We start from the raw sequence: 12,949 nt of genomic DNA on the forward strand, positions 1-12,949 counted from the left end.
AAAGGCAGAGAAGGCTCTTTCTCTGATTATGCATTAGCACAAATTTGTTAGGGTTACGAAAATATGAAATTGTGGTTCATTTACCTTTGATGTCAGATGGGTTTTTAAAGCACACCCTACATTATAATTAGGCTGTATTTAAAATGCTTTGTTACGATACGATCTCCACATCCGCACTATTAGTGTGGAGAGTCCTTTCAAACCGGCAACCGCTCAGATGTTGCAGCTTAAAACATGCAGATGAGACGGCAGCTGTCTTGTGATGTACCGCTGCTACTCGCAAAAACAGAATCGCTTGTATGAGAAAGATTATTCGGTTTACTAAAGAAACAGAGGGCCGACTGTCTGAATAAATGTGTAGTTTCAATACTGCGTCACCAAAATGAAATATATGTGAGATTAGTTTAGATTTAATCGGCATCTATTAGTAGTTGCTAAGAAACTTCTCATACCGACCGCTTCCTCAGGGCGCCGTCGAGGATCATCCTCGATGCGCCCGACAGCGTGGCCTCACTGACCGCTTTGCTTTCGAAGGATGCTTTGAGCCTCTACGTCGAACCATTCCTTCTTTATTTCTGTCACAGTACGGCTCTGCTCTGATAACTTTAATACCACGACTGACACTAACAAATAAACAACATAACGAACGTAACAGTTATCCGACTGCAGGACTTTGTGTTCTTCCTTTTACTCTCGGGTAACATTTCTGGTCGATGAAACCTGCCCACAAACAGGCCACCTTGTATCGCATTTTGGGGACGTTTATAATTTAAATCTCATGACCGCAGAGCTTATCATGAACAGGTGCCATTCAACTGGCTGAAAGGAGCCTGAATTTACAAAATTGTTGAAACCAATTTTAGTAAACCTTACACACAAAGTAATAGCTATTTAGGACAAGAATATTAAAATGTCCTTGCATTGTGTTTCAGTCGTATGAGGATCTATTTATAGACCTTTACACCTAAATGTATGCCGTTTCAAAGCATCACTAAAACGCAAAAGGGCAGGATGTGAGCTTAAGTGACATTTACATGCTCAGTAGTCTCTCCCTCAGCTCCCCGACACGCGACAGGCTCAGTGTGGTGGTCCGTCCCATGGCTGCTCACCTAAATAAACAAGCAGAAGACAAATATTGTACTTTATTTAAACCGCCCTGCCTTATACCCCAGTACAAAAGCAGACCACTATGAAATTGATGAACAGAAAGACAAGATGCACCATGATCGATCACTTCCTGAGGGAGAGTACAAACTAACTGTTCAATTAAGTGCGGAAATTCTTAGAATGATCACTTTACAACAAAAGGGACTCTGAAAATCAGCTAGTTTGGCTTTATTTCAATTTAGTTTAACCAATAGGGAGTGTTGTTTAAGATTTTATAACAATTGATCTGATCTTTGTGTGTTTGACGACACTGAACCTCATAAATAAATATATTAAAAACTGCTTTAAGTTCTGTGTTGATTGTAATTTCCCCACGCCATTAAGCATGGCAGGCACATTTTACAACTATCTTTCAAGACATTAAACATGTCATTCTGGACCATATGTTGTCCAGGGTGTGATAAAAATAAAAAAAAACAATATGAAACACAGATATTAAATGGCAGACAGACACTGTACACTATCTTTTGACTGGAATAATTGACACGGCTTGAAGTGACAGACACAGAAGTGACTGGGGTAAAATGGCTTCTCACCTCAAACCCTTTACTCCCTGCAAGATGGAAAGAAACTAGAATGTACACATTTCAAGACAACGACAGTGATGCAACGCTGTCAGAGGGCTGTGGGTGAGTTTTCTTTTTGGCCCTTTTAAAAAAAAAACTCAACATCAAATTCAGTTTGAGGACGAGAGGCATCAAATGAAGGCAGATGATACATATTGTAACATGCTCCTTTCAATGTAGAAATGAGCAGAATATTGATGAGGTCTTGACACTTCACCGTTAGGTGCAGGCTGTACTGCCAGTGCATTTTATTTGTTTACATTATTCTTCCCACAGTAGCATAGAAGTAAAAAAAAATGCAACAGTATGACTGCAGCCTTGCTTTCCAAGGCAGCATTGAGCAGCACAGATACTTCTGACCGACACTAGAGAGAAAACATTTCAGTGCTAAAATGATTCAGTCGGGCTGAGCTCGACGTAAAAGCTTCATCTCTATGAATTAAATACACACATTTGTGACGAAGCTGACAACCACATCAAACATCACAGCATTAATTGTGAATGTGAGATCTTTGCAGCTTGCGATTTCAACTCTGCTTCTTTTTCTTTTTTTTGGTCATGCACAGTTTTTGAAAAATACCTTTATTCACTCAAACATGTAATTTAAAATCAGACTTAAAAAGGGAGAGAGAGACGCGGCGACTGGAGAGCGGTGAAGTAGATGCATGCGTGTGCCTACCTGTTTGTTGCTGTCGTCTCTGTCTCCCTGGTATCCGTCAGTGGAGTCCTTCTTACCGGCCCGCTCTTGTGAACATGACATAACCTGGCTCTCCATCTGAGGCTGCATCTCCTGCTCTGCAGCACTTGTTGCTCTCTCGTCCTCCCCCTCTGCCTCCTCCGCCTCCTCCCTTTGTTTTTCTTCTCTGCAGTCTGAAAAAGGGGTGCCCACTTTGCGCTCCAGCTTCGACCTCTGCCGTCTCTTGCGCCGGCCTGACCCTGAGGCTGTGGGCTTGTGCGGGGCGGATCGTCCTTCAACAGGTCCCTCCCCCGTGGCTGCTGGAGATGGAGCCTGTGAAAGCCTCTGGGGCGCCGAGTTCTGCTGGATGCCGCATCTCTCGGATTCAGTTGCCTGTAAGAGGGACTGAAGAGCCTTTATCTCCTCTTGCAAACACTGAATCTGAAGGTGATGCCCGCCAGAAGAACAAACTGGTTCATCGGGTCGGTCTTCTTGCTGGAGCTTAGATTGTCTCTGTGCGTCCTGCCCCCGCGTCTTCTTTCTCATAATCTCTTGCTTCTGTTCTTGTTCTTTCCCCAGGCTTTCACTTTGTGTGATGACCTTCACACTCGCTTTCCTCACTCTCGCCAGCTCTTCTTCCAGCTGTCCAACTTTGCTCTCTGTAAACATCAGTTGCTCTGTAACTTCGGAAAGCCTCCCAGCCAGGCTTTCCTTCTCAATCAAAATAAAATTAAACTTCTCTATTAGCTCAGTAGTATCTTTTTCTATCACAATTTGTTCCAGTCTATCGGTTTTCATGTCCTCCATTTTTACATCTCTGCTGCTCTCCTCCAGCTCCTGAATCTGTGACTGAAGGCTGGACATTTTTGCCTCAAACTCAAGTGTCTCCTTCAGCGTCCTCTCCTCCAGCTGTGTCTTCGCTTCAATAAGACACGAGTACTCTTCCTTTAGCTCCTGATAGTTCACCTCGAAATTCTTCTCAGCAAATGAGAAAGTAGTCTTCTGCGTTTCAATTTCCTCACAAAGCCCAACTAGTCGTTGCTGTATCTGATTGTTCTCTGCTGCAAGTGTCTCAATTTTCAGGATTTTTGAGTCCAACTCTTCTTTCAAAGTGTTATTAGATTCTATCAATCCCTCTTTTTCTAATTCATGCCCTTCCCATTTGCTCTCCCAACATTGTTCTCTCTCTTTTGTCTGGTTGCCAAGCGCCTCCGTCTTTTTAAGTAACGACTGAATTTCATTTTCCAGTCGAGCTCGTTCTCCTTCTCCCTTTCTCAGTTCCTCAAGCTCCACCTGAAGCTCTTGAAGCTGCTGGACAAGCGCATCCACTTTGGAGCTGTGCAGAGCAAGCTTTAGATCTTCCTTTAGTCCAACAATTTGGTGAAAAAGTTCATCTTGCTCTGTGGCAGAACTTGCCTTCTCCCTACGTAACAAATGCAGTTCTTCTTCATAACCAATGCGCAGCTCATCCAGCGCTTTCTCGTGTTTGATAGCGGCTTCATTGAGGAGGTTTTCTGTGTTTAGGAAGCTCTCCCTTTGCAAATCTTCCCTAAGAAGAGTTAGCTCTTCCTCATGACTAAACAGAAGCAGAGTCCTCAGTCGCTCCAGCTCTGCTTCCTGTGACTGCGCCATGCGGTCGAGCACGGCGTCTTTCTCCCTCTCCAGCATCTCCAACTTGATCTTGTAATTGGTTACTTCAGAGTCGTGTTGTATCTCTTTTTCTTGTGCTGCTTCCTGGACAGCAGCAAGCTCACTCTTTATATTGTGGATGGTCTCTTGGAGGCGCTGCAGTTCACCACGTTGGCTTTCCTGAGAGATTAGACTGTGGGAGACCCGCTCCACTTTTTCTTTAGCAGAACGGAGATCTTGAAGAAGATCCTGAACCTTGGCCTGCAGGTTAAACTTCTCTTGGGCGACTTGGCGAAGCTCATGTCTGGCTTTATCCTGCATGGCTTGGGATTGCTCCAATGTCCCTTGCAGCTCTCTAATCTTAGCATTGAGCGTGTCCACCTCCACACCAACAGTGGAGCTTTGAGACAGTTGCTGAGCTTTTAGAAGCTCAAGCTCAGCGTGATGTTGCTCGGCCATTTGCTCCACTTTTGCTGCATGCTGCAAATTAACCTCCCGTTTCATCTCGACTATTTGCTGGCCGTACATCTCATCCAGCTCTGCCCTGAGAAGTTCGAGCTTCCTCAGAGTCTCTTCCTGCATTTGTTGGATGGTGTCACCTTCAGACAGGCTGTCCTGGTGGCAACGCTTCTGCAGGTCCTCTACAGTACCCATGAGCTGCATGATTTCATTAGAGGACATTCGCTCTTTCTGTCTGGAGGCTGCAAGTTCACCCGTAAGGCTCTCCAACTCTGCTCGCTCTTTCTCCAATTCCAAATTGAAACTCTCCAATTCACTTTTACAGCTTTTTAAGTCAGACTTACTGCTCTCCAACTCATCCATGCATCGTTCAAGCTCCGCCTCCCTTGCAGCTATTCGCTGTTGGCTGTCATGCAAGCCTTTTTCAGAAGACTCCAGCTCATCCTCCAGCTGGGTAAGAGAGCAGTCGCGTTCTGAAATGACTCTCTCTTGCTCTGCTATAATCAGGTCTTTCTCATCTGACGGGCTGATAATACTCTCGTCAGCAGTCCGTCCCACATGAGAAAGTTCCTCTCGGAGCAGGGTCAGCGACAGCTCGTGTTCTGTGATTATTGCAGTTTGCTCTAAAATCAAGTGATTGTTCTCCTTCAGTGTTTGTGCAAAAGACTGCTCCGTCGTCCTCAACTCTGTCAGCAGCTGCTTCTGACCCAAAATAAGTTGTTCTTGTTCACCAATTAGCAGGTCCTTTTCATTAATCCTTAGCGTGAATGATTCTTCTGATCGGCCCTGTGACTACAAGAAGAAGCAATTATTAGAAATGCAGGCGCACCATTGAATTGAGAGTATACTGTGTAACCACTTGCATTTAACAAAGCATGTCTAAAGGATCACACTCGGCCACTTCTCACCATTTCCATCTCACTGAGCTTCAGCTGGAGCTCTTCCAGCTGTGGTTGGTACTGAAGGAGCTGCTGCCTGGCCTGCAGAAGATCCGCTGCTGTGCTGCTGTGGCTGGTGTTCCTCAGCGTCTCGCCCGCCTGCAGCTGGGAGTTTCCCAAACACATATGTATTTATTATTGAATATATGGACAGCAAGTAGTGGAGCAACATTATAGTGTAGTGGCCTGTGAAGGTAGGTAGTGTATGATAGTCTAAACTTCTGTTATATTAGATATCCTTAGTTCCCACCTGCTGGAACTGAATATGTAGTTTTTGGCTTTGCTCTGTAAGTTCCAGGAATTCTTTCATGATTTCGTCTTTCTCTTCACGAGCCTGCTGGAGATTAGCCGTCAGCTGGGTGATGATGCCATCTCGCTGCTTCAGAGCAGCCTCAAAGTCCTGCAGCTAGAAAGTGAGATAGAGCAAATGATGTGGATATTTTCCACGGACAGTTTAAAAACAACACACAACAACACACATGCTCTTCAGGCTGAATAAGTGTTATGAGGAAGCAAATAATGTGCTGATTGTTGAAGCTATAGTGCTTTCTGATGAAGGAATAAACAAGTTCCTGCCCTTCAAGTGAGTGTCATTTAGAGCTACAGGTCTAACTGCTGGATGACAAATATGTGGGTGTCATTATAACCTTTTGTGATTTAAAACCAAAGGGAAGTTTATTTCACTTTATTCTATTTCTACTCCGTCTGTATATATAATATTCTTCTTGTTTTTTACTCTTTTATCTTATTTCTGTTATTATACTACTTGTTTTACTTATTACTGTGAGCAATGCTGCTGTAATCCTGTAATTTCCCCACTGAGGGACTAATAAAGGATTATCTTATCTTATCTTATCTTATCTTAAGATAGCTTCAAGTGTAAATATTCCTATCACCCATGAATTAATTTGAACATTCACAACAAAAACAATGACAAAAAAAGAAAAATCATTCTAATTAAACCACTTAAGTTATATATGTTTTAATATACATTTGAAAAAATATTGTGGTATTCACAATAGAGAATACAATCTCCACACTGTGTAATTTCTATACGCACTGACAGAAGTTAAGCCCTAATGTAGAGAAGAAAACAAAACAGTGTGCCCTATAATAAAGCAATACAACATGTACCTGCTGTACTCCCTCTGTGCCAAAGGCAGCCCTGATTTCTTCAAGCTCTCGACTCAGCTCCTCCACTGCCTGGGTCTTGGAGGCTAGAGCGTCCTCCATCGTACCTCCCTTTGTCACCTGTTGCAGGGACTCCACCTCCTCCTGAACAGGGAAAATATCACTTTTTATTTTTTATTTTGTTTTACAGGGTTTTGGTCAAGGAACCAAGATGAAGGTTTTAAGAATGAGCGTAGCAATTATTCACCGCCATAGAGCGACAGCAGTTAGTTACAAGAGCCAGGAGCCACATGAGTAAATATGTTATTGTTATCAAGTATTGCCTTTCAAAACGTAAGGATTGCTAAAACCAGCTTTACCGATATTGGCCAAAATGCAACGGCAATAACCCAAAGCAGTGGAGGAAAAGTCTGTTAGTTCTATAAGGGCAGTTAAAAAAGCATGCAAGGTAACTAAATACCCTGGATATTAAATATAATACTGTCAATGAAAACATGAAGCACTCCAACATTTAGTAAGATAATCAAGAAAACAATCATCAATTGTAAAATATCGCTGTCATTTTATCCCTTCGATTAATTTTTAGAACCAGAAAAGGTATCTGAACTCGACAAGTCTTAAAATCTGCACCAAATTCGGGAAAATTAAAAAAGGGGTGTATTGATCAGCACCTCCTTGGTTTCTATTTCCTCTGTTCAAAGAACACCGCAGTGGATCGAAAGCCAGAAGCTCTTTGTGTGAACGTCCTCTCTCTACTTGTTTATCATTCACCTGAATCTTATCCAGCTTTCACGACTTAGAAATGCCACAAAGCCCCGTTCGATCCTCTAACATTTGAGCTTTCAATATTGTCCTTAATAACATGATTATTTGTCTTTACTGTATATTTTTCAAATTTTGATTATTTATGTAGGTAAATAGTTGAGTGAGTACACCGTAAATCAGGCTTGGTTAGTAGGTTATAAGAAATCTTGCAGAGTATAAGCACACAGCGTCCAGCAGCCAGTGGGTTTGCTAGCAGAGCCAAAAGAACTGCTTAATCAGATTACTGTACCCAGATAAAATCCTTCGAAGGCATCATTAGGTTCTCTGTCATCTCATCATGGCACCCATTTACCTGTTAATTCACAATGCTGTCAGTGAAACAGTAATATTTGGGAGTTGGGACGGAAAAGTCGGCATTCATTAAAAGTCAGATTTTCTTGACAAAACGGTCTTAAATGTGAGTTATATTATGGACTAAAATCACATTTATAATGATCCTGCAACTGATATAGATTCTTAATTTATTTTCAACTTCAAACTCCTTACTCAGACAACATGTAGTTGCATTAGGAAGCATAATAGCAGAAAATCAGAACGAAAAGTTTTAATAATATTTGATGATGCTGTATTTAAGAAGTGGCACCATTACAAGCACAATTTTCATCTGACTTATTTATCAATTCAACGTTCATTACGGACACATATTAAGAACAGCCGAAGGACTAAAACTTAAACATTTAAGGATTTATCCACCACAGAAAAATGTTACTAGCATGTGATATTGTTAAAAGCTGTCGGTGGATGTGTACCGATAGTCTACTGTGAGTCAAAGAATCTGTTTTTATGAAAAACAAAAAGTATCTTCAGTCAGTTACAGTGAGCCACAGCCCTTCAATGTGCAAATTGCATCAGTGTAAACTTGGTTACACTGATCAAAAAGGTTCATACCACAAAGTGATATACATATTTTCAGAAAGGTCATCTCACCTCTGACGAATAATCTTCAGCAGTAGTGGACATTTCGCTCTCCGGCTGCAATCAAGAAGATTGATTTCATTAATAATGAATGTAGAAAACTAACAGGATAAATGTGTCTTTTATTCATTTTTTATTATGTTCATTCAATATTGGATCAATCATAACAATTTGATACAATGTGTGCTTTATGTCCCATTTCAGTAGGCGCTCGGCTTTAATCAAATATGGGCATGGCCCACTTCTGTCACTAGAGATCCATCAATCACTGTGCAGTACACACACACACACACAAACTTATTATATTGCAATTATTTCCCATTCAGAGTTATCACTGTGATCGCCTGCAGACAGTGCAGGAGTCTCTCCCTAGCACAGTCCTGCTTATAACGAAGCTAATAGCTAACGTTAACGGAGGTTGCATTGACTTGATAATGATGTATTGAAGCTCTGCTCAGTGCTATTATTTAAAATGTGCATCAATACTCCTTTATGTGTTCAAACGTTGTCTTGTAGAACTTTGTCTTTGGCGCAAAATGAATACCGTTTGAAGCAGATGTTTTCACAGCAATATAACATTGATATTAGGGAGAGAATTATGACCCGTTTAACTTCCTAACAACGAGCTCCAAGAAGCGTATTATAAGCCAATTGAAAAGGTGCATAATACGAGCTCCTTTCTCCCTCCTACGGTGTAATGATGGCCTTTATTGAGGTCCTTTTTCAGGTTAATTAATGGTTATACATTGTGGGGTTCAGAACGGGAGAGAAATCACCGGTGTTACTTTGATTGCAAAACTTAAAATCACTTCAAACCCCGAAGAGCGAAGTGCACAAAAAAAAATATTGTCCACGTAATGCGTGACATATGAACAATACATCACAACCTTGTTGATTTAAGGAACATTTACTTGCAGCTGCTGATGTCTAAGCGGCATCAATGAGTCAGCACACTTGTATTTGCAATTACTTAAACTGAAAAAGACTTGACAATGGAAAACTTTGATGCTGTTGTGTTTCCATAGCAACCATTTCCTGCTCACAAAAAGCTGCTTCACTCAAGAAATTTCTGAAGGGAATCGAACCACATAACCAGTTGGACGTGGAGGTGAACATAAACATGGGAATGGCATCATTCATCCACATGCATAATTTTCACACTCTGGATGACTGAGTCTCTAAAAAGTTTCATTTGTTAGCGACACAGAGCAGCTCCCAAAAACACAGAATGTCCTGCAGCCTTTTGGAACCGGATGGCCGCTCCCAATCTTTTTTTTCTTTCTTGCTATGCAACGAAACATTCAATTAACCCCGAGGTCTGCTACAAAGTCTTGTAAGCCCACACAAATTGGTGACACAGGCCGACGCATCTCAACCTGTTTAAAAAGGCAATTGTCTGTTTCCATGGTAACCGGTAGTTTTGTGGGCATGTACCGCATCAGATGTACAGTGGGGTCAGCGACGAGAGGCTGCACAGCGACGATAGAAAGAGACTGAGAGGGCTGTGCACATTTTTCAAAGTGTTTTAGAAGAGCTGATGTTCTGCTCAATATTTTATCATTATTGAGACTAATGAATGGCATTTATGTTTGATAAATTAACAGACCTAATCCCAATTCAAATGCTCTTAACAATAAAACCATCTTTGGATTTAAAGCAGGCGAGGCTTGGCACGCTGCACATTTAATTTCAACCTAGTGTCTAGTTTCAAAGAGCATGCTTGATGAAGGTATCGGTCACGGATTTATTAAGCAAAGGAAGAACTAAGCAGTTGAAAGTCGACCAAGTCCCCAGCACATTCAAAACCTGACAGAAATGTGTGTTCTTTTATTTTTTAACAGTGGGGCGGCAAACCTGCAGTCTTGTAATGCAGCAGTAGTTGAGCAAGAAATCATCCATTTAAGTTCTCGTTTCCAACAGCATAGCATTAAGTCTGCAGCCTCCTTCAAGACAAATGTCTCAGATACAACACCACTTAAACAAACTAAAAGCAGCTCCAGACACATCTCAAAAGGCTAATTAAGTCATTTTGAGGAGCATCTTCGGATACAAAGTGTGTCACTGGACGACTAGTTTGGGCTAGCATGATATAAAACAATTTACTCAATTATATGTTAAACTACTTGGTTTGTTGGACTCAGTAATTAGATTTTTTGGAATGTGCATTTTCGTCTAATTGTGAGAATTCATAAATCAACAGATAATTTCCAAAGAATGTTTGCATTAAGAAATAATTCAGAACCAATAAAGGAAAATAGGCTCAAACCATCCATCCATCCATCCATTTTCAATACCGCTTATCCTCATTAGGGTCGCGGGGGCGCTGGAGCCTATCCCAGCTGACATAGGGCGAAGGCAGGGGACACCCTGGACAGGCCGCCAGTCCATCGAGGGCACATGTAGGGACATACAACCATTCACTCTCACATTCACACCTATGGGCAATTTAGAGATCAATTAACCTGCAGCATGTCTTTGGACTGTGGGAGGAAGCCAGAGAGCCCGGAGAGAACCCACGCTGCCACGGGGAGAACATGCAAACTCCACACAGAAGGACCGCTCCGACCGGGAATTGAACCCACGGCCCTCTTGCTGTGAGGCGACAGTGCTAGCCACTACACCACCGTGCAGCCCAGGCTCAAACCAAAGTAATTATTAATTCTCGGAAATGTTATTCTTCATAATATGTTAAAGTGTATGCTAATTGTTTACCAATTAGAGGCCAATCTTTTTCTTTCTCACTTCTTTCATAAGGTTGATATATATATATATATATATATATATATATATATATATATATATATATATATATCTCAGTATCACTATTTGAGCTAATAGTGAATTAATTGATAAATCAATCAAGAGCTTCTGAAATATGAAACATTGCTGGTTTTCTTAATCTTCTTTGATAGTAAACTGAATATTTTCAGTTTTTTTACAATTGGATGAACAAAAACAAACAATGTGCACCTTCAGCAAAATATGATTTGGCATTATTCTGGGTATTTTCAACATTTAACAGAAGTCTGTAAAATCTCAGAAATTACTAAAGATTATGCAAAACATTATTAGTTTGGTCACGACTAATAATCAACAAATCAGTTGATAATGAAAATAATTATGAACTGCAGACCAACACATGAGTTTGATTGACCTTTACTAACTTAAACAGTTTGCCTTTCTTTCAGAGTCTTTCTTATGCATTAAAAATCATAAATGGCCGGGGGTTCTGTGTGTGTGAAGAGTACTACTGTGATAAGTGGTCTTGTCTACCTCTATGGTGTAGGTCTGGTTATGCTTGACAGTCTCTCCACTCCGCAGTGTCCTGGCAAAGGTAAACTCTGTGGTGGGTGGGTCTGTATTTTCTTCTTGTGATCCATCTTGTCCTCCACCCGAGACCTCCTCTCTTCTTAAACACGGATCCGGCTCAACCTCCACCCTTCTCTGCAAATCCCCCTCTGAGTCCTCTCCCGGCTTCTTTTTCTTCTTCTTTTTCTGTTTCTTCTGGGAGTCCGCGTGAGCTTTTCTCTGGCGATACTCAGCCAACTGGAGAAGGAAGAGGGGAAAAGGCAATGTTAAGGTACAAATAATACCTTTTGAATCAATGGTGGTCCTTGGAAGTTGAAAAAAACAAAAACATTTTAAGCATCCTCTGAATTATTTGTTATTCTAATCTACATTTCTGGTCATAGCTTCCGTTCCTTTTTTTAACTGACCCTAATGCTAAGAATCTCTTAAGCGCAAGAACCACCTGCTTTGGTCTAATTCACAACTTCATTAGTCGGCCTAGCAATTACGTTATACTTCTAGCAAAGAAAAAAAAAAAAAGTATGAACCCACTCTGAGTCGAACCAGTTTGGTGAAACTCAAGCGAAACATTGTGTGTCCCAAAAAGATGTCTTCCTTGCGCCAAGTGAGTCCTCCCGCCCGGCGTCCATATGCCCAGACGCATGCCTCTTGCTCTGCCAGGTGCTAATCCTGACTAAAAGGATTGCATTTGTCAAAGATCGTGTCTGAACGGTGATAACACTGACCTCCTTCACCATCATCAAAGTGGTATTCTCCGCTTTATTTTGCACCCAAACACTGTGCCGTATGTTTATATTCTCGGATTCATGACAGAAACAACTTTGTTGTAGGCAGAAGAACCAGTCTGCACTTCCTATCAATGTTACAAGCTGGACCGCTTGTGCTAATCTGAGTTTTGTATTTAGAATTAGACTTCATTCACAACAGCATCATGCCGCATTATCGACCTGATTCAATTGTTTGCAAATTGCGTTTCTAAGGATAAACTAAAACCTTAAAATACACATTTAAGCTTGTGCTGTAGCTCATGGGGAGAGTGGTCGTCCTGTAACCACAAGGTAGCCGGTTCAATCACCACTCTCCCCATAGTCTGCATGTCAAAGTGTCCTTGAGCACTAAACCCCCTGCTGCTCTCCGGGCGCTTCACTGCAGCCCACTGCTGCTTAATAACTAAGGATGGGTTAAATGCAGAGAATAATTTCCCCAATAAAAGGATCAATAAAGGATACATTATTATTATTATTAAAGTATTTTGTCTGTCAAAGAAATCTTTAATCATAGGAATTAGGGCTGCAACACTTATTCATTATTGATTAACCTTTCCAATAATTTAC

At 41.4% G+C, this 12,949-nt stretch overlaps 1 protein-coding gene across 6 annotated transcripts in view; it reads right to left on the reverse strand.

The window, feature by feature from the left end:
- Nucleotides 1-12,949, reverse strand: part of akap9 (A kinase (PRKA) anchor protein 9) — a 57,069-nt gene that overhangs the window by 37,174 nt on the left and 6,946 nt on the right. For all 6 annotated transcript variants that reach the window (XM_034545779.1, XM_034545782.1, XM_034545781.1 and 3 more), the window contains exons 2-9: nucleotides 11,580-11,852; nucleotides 8,319-8,363; nucleotides 7,621-7,683; nucleotides 6,570-6,710; nucleotides 5,686-5,841; nucleotides 5,406-5,540; nucleotides 2,413-5,289; nucleotides 1,035-1,109 (exon numbers count right to left, since the gene is read on the reverse strand). In XM_034545779.1, coding sequence (XP_034401670.1) covers nucleotides 1,035-1,109; nucleotides 2,413-5,289; nucleotides 5,406-5,540; nucleotides 5,686-5,841; nucleotides 6,570-6,710; nucleotides 7,621-7,683; nucleotides 8,319-8,363; nucleotides 11,580-11,852 — 3,765 coding nt within the window. The remainder of the gene's footprint in view (nucleotides 1-1,034; nucleotides 1,110-2,412; nucleotides 5,290-5,405; nucleotides 5,541-5,685; nucleotides 5,842-6,569; nucleotides 6,711-7,620; nucleotides 7,684-8,318; nucleotides 8,364-11,579; nucleotides 11,853-12,949) is intronic.

The sequence above is a fragment of the Cyclopterus lumpus genome, chromosome 11 (genome assembly GCF_009769545.1).
Source record: "Cyclopterus lumpus isolate fCycLum1 chromosome 11, fCycLum1.pri, whole genome shotgun sequence".
In the NCBI taxonomy this organism is placed as follows: domain Eukaryota; kingdom Metazoa; phylum Chordata; class Actinopteri; order Perciformes; family Cyclopteridae; genus Cyclopterus; species Cyclopterus lumpus.